Here is a 14,516-nt window from a genome sequence, read left to right as displayed (position 1 = left end):
GAACTGGACATGGAACAACAGATTGGTTCCAAATTGGGAAAGGAGTACGTTAAGGCTGTATATTGACACTCTGCTTATTTAACTTATATGCAGAGTACATCATGAGAAACGCTGGGCTGGATGAAGCCCAAGCTGGAATCAAGATTGCTGGGAGAAATATCAATAACCTCAGATATGCAGGTGACACCACCCTTGTGGTAGAAAGTGAAGAGGAACTAAAGAGCCTCTTGATGAAAGTGAAAGAGGAGTGTGAAAAAGTTGGCTTAAAGCTCAACATTCAGAAAACTAAGATCATGGCATCCGGTCCCATCACTTCATGGCAAATAGATGGAGAAACAGTGGAAACAGTGGCAGACTTTATTTTTGGGGGCTCCAAAATCACTGCAGATGGTGACTGCAGCCATGAAATAAAAAGTCGTTTACTCCTTGGAAGGAAAGTTATGACCAACCTAGACAGCACATTAAAAAGCAGAGACATTACTTTGCCAACAAAGGTCCATCCAGTCAAGGCTATGGGTTTTTTCCATGCAAGAATACTGGAGTGGGTTGCTGTTCTCATCTCTAGGGGATCTACCCAACCCAGAGGGAGGTGGGTCCTTTACCACTAGCGCCACCTGGAGCCCCTGTGAGGTCATAGTGAAAGGACAGGTGTGGCGAGACCCAGAACTCTCAGGCTCCCTGGGAGCTGACCCTGAACCCAGCTGCTGAGGAGTCTGCCTCTAACACATTGTCAGCTGGGTAACCCACAGCTTCTTCAGCACTTCTCCCTGGATCCCAGATGCCAACCTCACCAGGATGCCAAGCCCCACAGGTGGTGCTGCGGGACACTTCCTTCTCCCCTCCCTCAGGCAGCCGTGTTTGCTGCCCTTCCCATCTGCCTTTGCATCACTGCATCTTTGTCTCTTACCCAATTTCTCCTGGGAATTGGAGATTATTCTGAACACACACACACACACACACACTCACATGGCTATAATCTCCAACTTTTTTTTTATAAGTCACCATTTTATATGACACATTAATTTTAATTTTTGTTTGTCCTGGGTCTTTGTTGCTAGGAGGGCTTCTCTCCAGTTGGGGGAGCAATCGCTCCTCTTGTGGAGCAAGGGCTCTAGAGCACAGGCTCAGTAGTTGTGGCGCATGGGATCTTCTCAGATCAGGGATGGAATCTGTGTCTCCTGAATTGGTAGGTGGATTCTTTACCATTAAGCCACCAGGAAAGCCCATCGCCAACGTTTTCAATGGTAAGCATGTCATCAACCTGCAGGTAGAGTCCGCGCTGTGAAAATCTGGACGCATTCGTGTTGCTTCACAGGAAACGTGCACAGCTGAGGACAGCGACTTGTCTGGGGGCCTGCTGTGCAGTAGTGCTGCTTCTCCTGAGGACAGAGCTGCGGATAAAACCTTTTATTGTCAAGAAGAAAACACAGCAGCTGGGGAGAAAACCTGTAAGTTTGTATTTTGTATGCCTAAGGGGTGTGCCTGAGAAGAGAAAGCCGAGGCTACTGTCGCTTGTTTTGCTTCCGAAGTAAAAGTATAAGACCCGCCCTGTGAAGTCTATGAGGATTAGGAGGTAGTGAGAACATCCTGGGGCTAGGGACAGAGGACCCAGGATGAACGTCAAGAACTGACATTTCGTTGATTTATCAGGCTCTGTTCCAGGCGTTGGGGATACAAGGAGCAACACAGCATTCCTGCCAAAGTACTTTAGTAAATATATAATAAGCTCGGGCGCATTAAAGAAGCAGAAGCAGGAAGGGGATGAGGCATTCCTAAAATAATTAGGCAGAACATTTGGTGCATGTAGAACGTTAAATATCGTAAGATGACAATACTTGTCAGTACCAGTTCATTTTATCTCCAGAGGTTTCTAATTTCAAATAGGACCCATACCTTTCAATATGCCTGTCACTGGGAAAAGAAGGGAAGACCCTGAAATCGGGGGCCCCCGGGTATTCAGACACTTACGGTACTCAAAGCCCGGGGCTGCCGCGGGATCTCTGGCCGTGGCCCCGCCCCCGGTGTGGGCCCCGCCCCCCGGGTATGTGCGCAGGCGTGCGCGAGAATAAGAGAGAGGCCGGGAGTGCGCGTGGACCCAGCCGGCGCGGGGCGGGGGTGGTACGATGAACGGTTGGGTGGCCGGGAGTCTAGCGCGGCGTGCTGCGGTCCTAGGCCTGGGGCTGCGGGTACTGCTCGGCTTCGGGCTGTGCCTGGAGACCGCCTCGACTCCGATCCAGACCTGGTCCTCGACCCAGGCCCCAGGTGAGTGAACTTGCTGCCCGCGAGCCTAATACCCCTGCAGTCTAGCTCCGCCCTCGCCCGCCAGCAGCGCCTCACCATTGGCTACGCCGCAAGTCTGTCCAGGACACTCCCCCGCACATGGTTCTAGGGGCGCCTAGCCCCTGAAAGAGCCTTCCCCAGGGGTGGACCCTGCGCCTGGGTTGCTGTGCCTGCCTTTAACTGCCCTGCTTCGGCCCTCTCACACCCGGCACCTGCTCTGCTTTGTCGTGCCCCATTGTCACCTCCAAGCTGCCCTTCACCCCAGCACAGGCAGGAAAGTTCTTTAGAGACTCTGGTTGTCCGACCTCCAGCCTTAACGCGGCTGGTCATCTGGAGCCTGCTGCCCATCTCCCGCCCTCTCAACCTCTGCACCTTCTTTCTCTGGCCTTAGAGAAAGAAAGATCTCCTCCCCTGGCACCCCAGGCCCTAGGACACGTTTGCCCGGGCCTCAGTAATGGTGGCCCTCTCAGAGGTTCCCAGAGGCGGTGGGGCAGGTTAGAATGACCTCTCTGTGCACACAGGTGCCCCTGACTTTCAGCTGTAGACTCAGATTCACACACCCGCGGGTCCTGTCTTATCTGGTTCCCCTTCTCACTCCTGCCTTTTCAAGCTAAGTGTTCCTCCTTCCTTCAGGGATCAAGACATTACCCAAGCTCAGGCTCTTTACACCCAAGCAGTCGCTTCCCTTCAGCACCCTGAGGTAGGGACTCCTAGCGTGGCCCCTTTCCCAGGTGGGGAAACAGGTTGGGAGGGGCAGTCACTGATCTCTCCAAAGGCCCGGTTGGCTCTGCTCTGCTGCCCACTCTATAGGACACACACACACACTCCCTGACTCCAGGGAGGGAGGTCAGAGGTTGCTATGGAGAGGGACAAGACTTGGGGAGGGAGCTGTAGGCTTTCGGATCCCCACGGCAGGGAAGGAAGTGGGTTCTAGGCCATTCCACAGAGCGCAGGGACTGTGGGGCCCACAGGTACATTGGCCTGGAGGCCAGCTGGCAGACCAGCTGGCTGTGGAGGATGGGGGCCTGGAGTGGAGCTTTACTCAGCCTTGCCCCTGTGAGCAGAGGTGGAAGGGGCAAGAGGACCAGAATCAAATGGAACGGAGCTAGGCTGGGGCCAAGCCAGGTATTTGCCACCCGCCCTGCTGCACCCAGGAGGAAGCCATAAGGGCCACTCCCTTCCTCGGTCCCTCAGACTCCAGTCTGCTGGCCCAGCTTCTAGGCCCTTCTGTGTCCCTCCTGCTCAGGATCCCGGAAGGCTTATATCTCAGCTGGACTCAGCCCAGACCGTTGTGTGAGCTGTGTCCATTTATCATCAGGCACGACCCTGGGTTTACAAGTCAAAAGGTCATGGCCTTGACCATCGCTAAGTGTCCACTTTACGTAGGTACCAGTTCAAGGGCCATTGTTCTAAGACGCTGGGCTTCAGGGGTCTCTGAGAGGGACCTGAGACCCCTCCCAGGAAATAAGCTGGAGACGTGAAGTCTGAGGAGGAAATCATGGAAGTGCAGAGAGGAGGGAGGAGAGGGAGTACTGGGCCTGGGAACGGCATGGGCAAGAGCTCTGAGGTGGAAATGGGCCAGGCCTCTTGCTGCAGCAGCATGGTGGCCAGGCCAGAGGGAGCTTAATGAAGAGGAGGAACGTGCGAGGAGGCAAGGTCCAGGAAGGGTTCAGGGCTGGTTAGGACTTGCCGGCCACACACAGGATGTAAGCTGTGAGAGGGTCAAGGGACCAAGGGATGGTTTTGAGCAAAGGGGAAGCACGGAGGGTTGCCTAATGGTGTGACTCTGAGAGGTCTCTGGTATCTGAGGGAGATGGGGTTGGGGAACCAGGGGAAGAGGTGGCACAGTCAGGATGGAGAAAGTGATCAGAAGTTCTGGGAGGAATTCAGTGGGTGGGTCAACAAGTCATGGTGACCAAGCAGGTCCTTTATCCAAGGCCTCAGTTTCCCCTTTGCTAAGTTGCTGTTGTTGAGTCACTCAGTCTTGTCCGACTCTTTGCAGCCTCATGGACTGCAGCATGCCAGGCTTCTCTGTTCATCATCTCTTGGAGTTTGCTCAAACTTGTGTCCATTGAATCAATGATGCCATTCAACCATCTCATCCTCTGTCATCTCCTTCTCCTCCTGCCCTCAGTCTTTCCCAGTATTAGGGTCTTTTCCATTGAGTTGGCTCTTCACATCAGGTGGCCAAAGGATTGAAGCTTCAGCTTCAGCATCAGTCCTTCCAATGAATATTCATGGTTGATTTCCTTTAGGATTGACTGGTTTGATCTCCTTGCTGCCCAAAGGACTCTCAAGATTCTTCTCCTTTGCTAAGGATAGCTGGGACATAACAGGCCCTGTTGACCCTGATGGTGGGCCTGAGCCAGGCTAGGTTCAGAGATGGCCCCTCCCCTAGTCTGTTTAACCACAAGCTTGGGGAGACCCTTGGGGAGACCATCTGGCCATTTGGAGCCTGGTAAAGACCCCAGGATCAGTGAGACCTGGGTCTGAACCCTGACTCTGCCACTAGCTTGTAGCCTCGGGCCTTTCCTCTCCTATGTGTCTCTGTAGAATGGGCATGGCTGTAGAATCTGACCAGTAGGGCTCTTGGTGAGGCTGTGAACTTCTGGGCTCCAAGCCCCCCACACAGTGCATCCTTAGCAAAGGTGGTGGCCACCAGTGTAGTTCCTGGGACCCGGCTTTCTCCTGGTGGTCGCAGCTTGTGACACTGTCCTCCTAGCTGAGGGTCCAGACCTCCCTCTTGTGTGCATCCCTCAGGCCCTAGCACAGGCTCGTGCCCGCCCACCAACTTCCAGTGCCGGAGCGATGGCCGCTGCGTGCCCCTTATCTGGCGTTGCGATGTTGACCAGGACTGCCTTGATGGCAGTGATGAAGAAGAGTGTGGTGAGTGGCCATGCCCTGGGGGTGGGGCTTTTCAGGGCCATGGGAGGAGGTGCTTGTGGAAGGGGTGTGGGTTTCAGGCCGGGAACTCTGGGGTGGGCAGGGCCTCGAGGGCAGGCTGGATCTTTGGGTTAAAAGATGGGTTTGCAGGGCAGCAAGTTAGTGGGGCCTTGGTTGGAAGGTGGTGCTAATAGAAGTAGGGGGCAGAGCCCTTGGGATGGGTGGACCTTATAGGGTCAGTCATTCTCAGGAAGGTGGGGCTCGCAGCTGGGTGGGTGGTGGGCAGTACCCGTGCTCACTTGGGTGGGTGTTTGGAACCTGACTCACCCTGTATCCCCAGGTACTGAGGTAGCCACTAGCAGCCACTCTCCTTGTGACGTCATGGGTGACTGCCCTGACCGCAGCAAGAATCTTCTCAACTGCGGGCCCCAGCCCTGCCCTGAAGGCGAGCTGTGCTGCACGCTGGACGGTCTGTGTATCCCAAGCACGTGGCTCTGTGATGGTCACCGGGACTGTTCCGACTACAGCGACGAGCTTGGCTGCGGTGTGTGCCTGTGGGGGCAGGGAGGCTTGGCCGGGACACCTGACACCTTCCAGCGTGTGACGAGGCTGTGAGCGTGCACATGTGTGTCTGCCCGAGCCCGCGTCCCCACGGGAATGCGGGAGGGCACTCGGGCTGCAGTGCTCACCAGCCTTGCTCACTCAGTCTGGGGCCGGAGGGTGAGCCCCAGGGTCCCCCACCCCGGGGCACCGGGACACCCGTTCATCCCTCCAGCCCCAGGGCTCCCTCCCCAGCTGCTGAATGCCTGGACTTGTTGCAGGAACCAAGACCCACCAGGAGGGGAGCGCCACGTCCATGGGGACGCCTGTGACCCTGGAGAGTGTCACTTATCCCAGGAATGCCACAGTCACCGCCGTCGAGGACCAGGACTCCGTTCAGTCTGGAAACCGAAGTGCCTATGGGATTATCGCAGCTGTAGGTAATATGAACCGCTCCGGCCCCCACGCCCATGCCCGCACCTGGAAGCTGCCCTGGAGAGCAGATATGCCACACACTCCCCTTTCCGGTGTGCTAGGAGCTGGGGGGGTGTGGGGGCCGCCGCCGCCCCTCACCCACGCCCCTCTCTCTTTCCCCGCAGCGGTGCTCAGTGTCAGTCTGGCTGCTGGCATCCTCTTCGTGTTGTCACGGCTCTGTGCCCAGGGATGCCTGGCCCCGCTGCGGCTGCTGGTGTCCGTGAAGCGGTCACTGCAGCCAGAGAGGAAGACCTCGGTGCTCTGAGCCGGCGCTCTCACCCCCATATCACACGTCCCCCGAGTGTGGCAGGTAGAGGAGACCCACACGTGGCTGCTACCACATCAGCCCCCAGACCTGGCTGCTTCTGTCCTCACAGCGCCAAGCACCCGTGCTCCTGCATATGTGACCCTGGAGGCTGGGGTTGCCCGGACCCTCCCCTGGACACGAGGAGCCTGGATGGGGAACATGCCGCAGCCGGAGCTGAGGGGCTGGCCCCGGATCACTCCTGGGGCAGCCCCCTTACTCAGATACTGTTGCTACCTCTGTTTGAGAGTGGTGATTAAAGCTAGTTCACATCCTCTGCCTGCCTTTGGGCCTCTGTCTCCCTCTGCCTGGGTGGCCTGGGGGCTCTGTGCAGCCCCTTCTCTGTGGGGGAGTGCCTGCCTATAGAGGGTGGGAATCAGGGACCCAGCCCTGGCAACCCACTTGGCCACTCTGCCTCCTGGAATCAGAACAGGGGACGGGTGGGGCTGGGAACAGTTTGCATTCCCAGAGAGGAGCAGATCTTGGGCAGTGCCTCCTGGAGTGCTGGCTGGGAGGGCCTCCATCCATTTTGGTTTCCTCTCTTTGAGACAGAAGCTGGATGTCCCCCACTTGGTCTCCACCTTGTTTAAAAATGTAGGTTTTATTATTATTCAGGCATGCTGAGGCCTGAAAAGACTGATACTGAAGCTAAAGCTTCAATCTTTTGGCCACCTGGCACGAAGAGCCAACTCACTGGAAAAGACACTGATGCTGGGAAAGACTGAGGGCAAAAGGAGAAGGAGGCAGCAGAGGATGAGATGGTCAGATAGCATCAGCGACTCAGTGGACATGAATTTGAGCAAGCTCTGAGAGATAGTGGAGGACAGGGAAGCCGTCACAGAGTTGGACACGACTGAGCACCTGAATGACAGGCGCAGCTGGGGTGTCGGCACTGACTTATAAATGTCTCAGCCTGTCAACAGCGAGGCTATCTGAGAACAGCACCTAGGGCACCCTCTGGGTCCCTGTTACAGCAAGACCCCGACAGATGCTCCCCAACCAGAGCCAGTGTGGTGGCTGGACCAGTGCAGGACACACTTCAGCAAAAACCATCTGGCTGCACTGTGCATGATGCAGAACTTCCCCGACAAGGAATCGAACACATGACCCCTGGACTAGAAGCGCAGAATCTTAACTACTGGACCACTGGGGAAGTCCTGGCCATCAAGGAACTTTGAGGGACTAGATTTGTCCTGCAGGTCCTGGAGGGTACACAGCAGGCCCCCCACTGAGAGAGATCAATGTGGAGAGGACTTCCCTGGTGGTCCAGTGGCTAGGAATCTGCCTGCCAGTATAGGGGACATGGGTTCGATCCAGGCTCTGGCAAGATTCCACATGCTTTGGTACAACTAAGCCCGGGCACTACAACTACTGAGCCCGTGTCCTAGAGCCTGTGCTCCACAACAAGATAAGCCACCGCAATGAGAAGCCCTCACATAGCAACTAGAGAGTAGCTCCCACTTGCTGCAACTAGAGAAAGCTGGCGTGCAGCAGTGAAGACACAAAGCAGCCAAATTAAATTAATGGAAGCACTGAAGCTGAAGCTCTAATCCTTTGGCCACCTGATGTGAAGAGCTGACTCACTGGAAAAGACCCTAATGCTAGGAAAGATTGAGGGCAGGAGGAGAAGGGGATGACAGAGGGCAAGATGGTTGGATGGCATCACCGACTCAATGGACACAAGTTTGAGCAAACTCTGGGAGATGATGAAGGACAGGGAAGCCTGGTGTGCTGCAGTCCGTGGGATTGCAAAGGGTTGGACACAACTGAGCAACTGAACAACAGCAACAAATAAAAAAAAATTTTTTAGAAAGATCCTTGGGGGAGAGAGAGAGGGAAAGCAGACCTAAGGCTCTGCCTTTATTAGGGTCTGAGGGTCAGGAGTCTCAAGTTCACTCTTGATTAGAACACAAGAGCTGGAATTAGCGTCCCAGAAGGAAATCAGGTGCTAACTGGTCACCTAAGTTATCAGTTACCCAGGTTCCCCAGGGTTTCTAGAATGGGCACCTTCATGGCTGCAGGTAGGTTGTATTGCTAGTAGCTGTGTTGTGCAGCTGGTGATGCGTTTGTTCACAATGTTCACGATGGACGTCAGCAATCAAAAGCTTAATGTCAGGGACCTCCAGTGGTTAAGACTCCAGGCTTCCAATGCAGGGGCATGGGTTCGATCCTTGGTCGGGGAACTAAGATCCTGCATGCTGAGTGGCGTGGCCAAAAGAGAAAAGCTTACCGTCAGGCAGTCACACTGCACTGGCCCTAGGGGTGAGCAGGGCAGGGGGATGGTGGCTCTGGGTTGGTTGGTATGCACATGAGAGGCACAAGTCACTGGTGACTTGTTAGTTATCTCCAATAACTCGCTTACTCCTTGAGGGACAGTCCGTTCCTGGGCAGTGAGGCCCCAGCTGCCAGGGTGTTGAGACTATAGAAAGGGGGAATTCCCTGACAGTCCAGTGGTTACAACTCTGAGCTTTCGTTGCCGGGGCTGTGGTTTCAAACCCTAGTCAGGGAACTAATCCCGCAGGCTGTGTGGTGCAGCCAAAAAAACAAAGAATACAGAAAGTGTGGTTAATATACCCTAGCTGCGGGGTGATGAGGACAGACTTCATCTGGTCCTCATTTTCATCTCCTAATGGGGTGGCCGGGGCCCTGGTAGCCTGGGGAATCACCCAGGTACCCACACAGTGTCTTGGGGCTCGGACATCCAGCAGGTGGAGAGCTGGCCCCTGATGACAAGTTGCTGGGAGAGCACAATTTCCTGGGAGTGTGAAAGTTCAGCTTTGGGACCCTGCTCCCATAGGAGATGGGTTGTTTTTGTTTGGTTTTGTCTGTGGGCAAAGGTTGGGGGATCTTAGTTCCCTGACCAGGGATTGAACCTGTGCCCTTAGCAGTGAAAGTGTGGAGTCTTAACCCCTAGACCACTGGGCAGTTGCCCATGGGATTTGAAGTCTGGGCTTCAGGCAGCATGTTGGGGGCTCAAGTTCTCTGTCGGGCAGCTGTGGGGGCTTGGTAGGTGGGCTGCAGCCAGGATAGGGGGCCTTGACCAACAGTGGAGCAGAGGGTGCCCAGCCTCCTGGGGTACAAGGCCTTCCCTTGGTGCCCGCTGGGCACCCCCAGCCCCCAAGCTGGGCCCAAGTTTCATGCTGCCGAAATGGAACACTGATGGGCTTCTGGTTGTCAGGAAGGAGTCATGCCAGAGAGTAGAATTTTCTTTTTTTTGAAGATTTTTTTTTTCCAACCTTCATTTTTGTTCAGGTGTGGCCAGCCAGAGTGGGCCATGGAGGCAGGTCAGGGGATGCAAGGCTGGTGTCAGCTGATGAAGTCTAAGGTCTGGATCTTCCTCGGGTGTCAGCTGGGTTTTCAGTGATCAGTGACACAAACCAGTCTGTACCCACTGGCCCCAAACTCCCAATGGTATATTCTCTCACCTGGCTGGTGTCTCTTTATTTTCCCATGAATGGTGGCTGCTGGCATCTCGGGGCTGGAGTGGCTGGATGTCACTGTGTCACTGGACAGCATCAATGTCATGTCTGGTGCACACATGGGTGGGGGTGCCTGGGACGGCTGGGCCTCTCCCTCTGCGTGGCTTCTCCAGTTGGCCCTTCTATGTGGTCACCCAAGGGGGATGACCGAAGTCCTTTTCTGACAACTCAGGGTTCCCCCAAAGTAGAGAGCCAAAGCCCCCAGACCTTCTAACACTCAGACCTAGACCTGGGCCAGCATCACTTCCTCCGTGTTCTGCTGATTCAGTGGAGTTTCAGGTCAGCCTAGATGTGTGTTGGGGGCAGAGGTGGAGACCCCACAAGGGCATGAACGCCAGGGAGGCTTGGTTCATCAGGGCCACCAAAGGAACAGAGGGCCGGGAATGGGCAGGCTGCGGTGGGTGACTCCTGGCCACCGGAGCCTGCTGAGTGACTGTGGGCAAGTGGCTTTGCTGTCCAAGGGCCAGCTTTGTCATTGGGACACTGGGGCAGCCGTGGTTACAAACACCTGTCTCGCATGAGCAGGCCGGGATTTCAGCAGCCTTTGTTCTCTTGAGCAGGGTCACGATGTGCTGGGCAACAAGCCCAGCGAGTCACTTTCAGGATATTCCAGGGAGGGTCCAGGTTGAAAAGGAAGGAGGGATGTTGAGGGCAGGCCCACAAGGAGGGAAACATGGTCAGTGGGCCTGGGTCCTGGCACTTGGGGAATTCTGATGGGCCTAAGAAGCGAAGGGATGGAGTGGGATGGAGGCTGCAGTGGTAGAGATAGAGAGGGGGTCCAGGGTGTGTGTGCGCATCTGTATATTTCTTTTCTTCGTTGAGGGAAACTCACAGAGCGTTAAATTAGCCATTAGCTATTTTAAAGTCTGGGCTTCTCTGGTGGCTCAGTGATAAAAGAATCTGTCTTGTCAATTCAGGAGACCCAGGTTTGACCCCTGGAGAAGGAAATGGCAACCCCCTCCACTGTTCTTGCCTGGGAAATTCCATGGACAGAGGATCCTGGCGGGCTACAGTGCATAGGGTCACAAAGAGTCAGACACAGCTTAGTGACTAGACAACAATTTTAAAGTCTACCATGCATTTAGTACACTTGCAGTGTTGTGTGACCCTCAGCTCTATCTAGCTGCGAAACATTTTTATCTCCCAAAAGGGAAACTCCCTCCCCATTTGGGGTCATTCCTTCCCCCATCCCCTAAGCCTAGGTACTCTAGAGCCCCCGCTCCACAATTAAGAGCCTTCTTGCTGCAACTAAGACTGATGCAATTAAAAAAAAAAAAAAAAAAGATATTTGTTGGGGACTTCCCTGGTGGTCCACTGGTAAGGATTCCATGCTTCCACTGCAGGGGGCTGGGGTAGGATCCTTGGTTGGGGAACTAAGATCCCAAAAGCCAAGCCCCCCCCCCCCCAAAAAAAAAGATAGCTGAATGGTATTACACAAGGTATTAGGCACTGTTCTAGGTGCACAGAATATAGCAATAAAGGAAAAGTGGGGAGGGTGTTTCTGATGATAATGGAGGGGGGACACTGTTACGGTGAATGGGCACTAAAGTGGGAGCCTGGAGGCGGTCATATTGGTCCAGGAAGGGCATCGTGGCGCTGGTGCAGGGTGGGACCATGCAGGTGGTGAGAAGTGATCGGATTCTCTATTTGTTTTGAGGGGAAAGTCGCTCTCCTGTGGCCGTGAGAAAGAGGAAGCAAGAGCGCCTCCAAGGTACCTGGGGTGAACTGCGGAAGGATGGAGCCCGCCATGCTGGGGAGGAAGAGGGGGAAGCGGGGGAGGAGGGAGGGGGACCCCTGGGAGTAGAGCTCTGGACCTGCAGGGCCACCACGTGGAGCGATCAGGAAGGCGCTCGGACTGTGGGTTGGAGAGATAAGTTTATTTGTCTCAGTGGGTGTCCCTGGATTGGAGAGGAGGAGGGAGTGTCCCCATAACTAGCAGTTTCTGGGGATGAGGAAGAATCAGGAAAGAAGGAGCGACGGTAGGAATGGGAAGAGGACGGAGTGAATCAAATAAAAGAGCACCATCTGGGTCCCAGGCTGCCACGCTTCCTGTAAAACCGGGAGAGAGGGAGATCTGGGGTTTAATACCGTGGAGGTCATTGGTGAAGGCAAAAGCAGTTCCACAGGTTGAAGATAAAGTAGGAAGGAGAAAGGGTGTGTGGGTGAGTTTTACTACAGTTTTTCTTGGGGTGAGGCAGAGTGGAGGCTGAGACTAGGGCAGAGGCTAGACAGGGGGGGCGCTCAGTCTTTTTTTTTTTTTTTGCCTTAAAGTGGAAGATGTCCAGGAGAACGGCTCTAATTGGGGGAGGGGAGCAAAAACAGAAGATAAGTGATGGTGGGGGTTACCGCAGAATTGGAACCCCGGTAAATTGCTGGTGGCAGTGTGAAGTGATGCAGCCACTGGGGAAGAGAGTTGGCGCTTTCTCAAAACTTAAACATGGAATTACCACATCACCAGAAATTCCCCTCCTAGGAATGTATCCCAAGTAACTGAAAACAGGTATTTAGGCAAATACGTGTACCTGCTTGTTCCTAGCAACGTTATTCACATTACTTAAAAGACGGGGACAATCCATGTGTCCCGCCGTGGATGAATGGACACATAGAATGTGGTCTGACCAGAATGGAATACTATCCAGTCATGACAACAAAGGAAGTTCTGACACATACTACAATGTGACTGAACCCTGAACACATACACAGAGCAAAAGGAACTAGAGGCAAAAAGTCAGGGTGTATGAGTCCATTAAGCCTGCGAAATGTCCAGAGTAGGTAAATGCACACAGACTGAAAGTAGATCAGGGGTTGCCAGGGGCTGGTGGGGAGCAGGTGAGGGGAAACAACTGCTTCCTAAGTAAGTGGTGGGATCCCCTGGTGGTTCGGTGGGTTAAGAGTCTGCCTCACAATGCAAAGGCCACCGGTTCAATCACTGCTCCGGGAAGATCCCACATGCTATACGGACAACTAAGCCTGTGCACCACAACGACTGAAGCCCGTGAGCCTACAGCCTGTGCTTCAAAGCAAGAGAAGCCACCTCAATGAGAAGCCCTTGCACCACAACGAAGAGTAGCCCCTGCTTGAGACAACTAGAGAAAACCCTCGAGCAGCAAGAAGACCCACCACAGTCAAAAAATAAATAAATAAAACTTTAAAATAAATAAGTGGTGGTAAAAAATATGTGAAAAACTTTGTACTTAGATCAGTTTTAGGTTCACAGGAAAATGAGGAAGGTAGGTACAGATACTTCCCCTATATTCCATGCCCCCACACATGCATAGCCTCCCCCATTATGAGTACCAGAGTGGTACCTTTCTTACAATCCATAAACCTACAGTGACATGTCATTATCACCCAAAATCTGTCGTTTGCCTTCGAGTTCATTCTTGGTTCTGTACATTCTATGGGTGTGGACAAATGTATAATGACATATAGGTCCATATAGTCGAAGCTATGGTATTTCCAGTAGTCATGTATGGGTGTAAGAGTTGAACCATAAAGAAGGCTGAGCACCAAAGGATTGACACTTTCGAACTGTGGCGCTGAAGAAGACTCTTGAGAGTCCCTGGGACAGCAAGGAGATCAAAGCAGTCAATCCTAAAGGAAATCAACCCTGAATATTCACTGGAAGGACTGATGCTGAAGCTGAAGTTCCAATACTTTGGCCACCTGATGCGAAGAGCCGACTCATTGGAAAAGACCCTGATATTGGGAAAGACTGAGGGCAGGAGGAGAAGGGGGTGACAGAGGATGAGATGGCTGGATGGCATCACCAACACAATGGACATGATTTTACGCAAACTCTGGGAAACAGTGAAGGACAGGGAAGCCTGGCGTGCTGCAGTCCATGGGTGGCAAAGACAAAACTTAGAGACTAAACAATAATGATGTGTATCCACCATTACAGCATCATACAGGGTATTTTCACTGCCCTAAAAATCCTCTGTGCTCCACCTATTCGTCTCTCCCTGCCCTCTGATTCCTGGAAACCACTGATCTTGTTACTGTCTCCATAGTTCTGCCTTTCCTCAAAATGCCATAGGGATCGAATCATGCAGTATGTAGCCTTTTCAGGTTGGCTTATTTCACTTAGTCATATGCATTTAAGTTTCCTCCATGTCTTTTCATGGCCCCGTAGCTCATTTCTTTTTAGCTCTGAATAACATTTTATTGTTTGGATGTACTACAGTTTATCCACTCACCTGCTGAAAGGTGTCTTGGTTGTGTCCAACTCTTGATAATTATGAATAAGGCTTATATAAATGGCTGTGTGCAGGTTTTAGTGTGTGCATAAGTTTTCAGCTGTGCTGGGTAAGTACCAAAGGAGTGCTATTGCTGGATCATATGGTAAGAGTATGTTTAGTTTTGTAAGAAATTGCCAAATTGCCTTCCAGAGTGACTGGACCATTTTGCATTCCACCAGCAATGAGCCAGAATTCCTGTTGCTCCAATCCCTCACCAGCATTGGTGTGGTCTGTTTTCTGGATTTTGGCCATTCTCATAGGTGTGTACTGGTTTCTTGTTGTCTTAATTTGCAATTCCCTGGTGATATATGTGGA

At 53.3% G+C, this 14,516-nt stretch overlaps 1 protein-coding gene across 1 annotated transcript; it reads left to right on the top strand.

Moving 5' to 3' along the window:
* Positions 1 to 2,050: 2,050 nt before the first annotated feature.
* Positions 2,051 to 6,758, top strand: CD320 (CD320 molecule). Its single transcript, XM_043911729.1, has 5 exons — positions 2,051 to 2,262; positions 5,041 to 5,166; positions 5,504 to 5,707; positions 5,985 to 6,143; positions 6,303 to 6,758. The coding sequence occupies exons 1-5, from the start codon at positions 2,124 to 2,126 to the stop codon at positions 6,440 to 6,442; spliced, it is 768 nt and encodes a 255-aa protein (XP_043767664.1). The 5' UTR covers positions 2,051 to 2,123; the 3' UTR covers positions 6,443 to 6,758.
* Positions 6,759 to 14,516: the final 7,758 nt, after the last annotated feature.

This window comes from Cervus elaphus, chromosome 9 (genome assembly GCF_910594005.1).
Source record: "Cervus elaphus chromosome 9, mCerEla1.1, whole genome shotgun sequence".
Taxonomy (NCBI): domain Eukaryota; kingdom Metazoa; phylum Chordata; class Mammalia; order Artiodactyla; family Cervidae; genus Cervus; species Cervus elaphus.
Note: the sequence above shows the minus strand (reverse complement) of the source record. Positions and strands in the feature narration are given on the sequence as shown.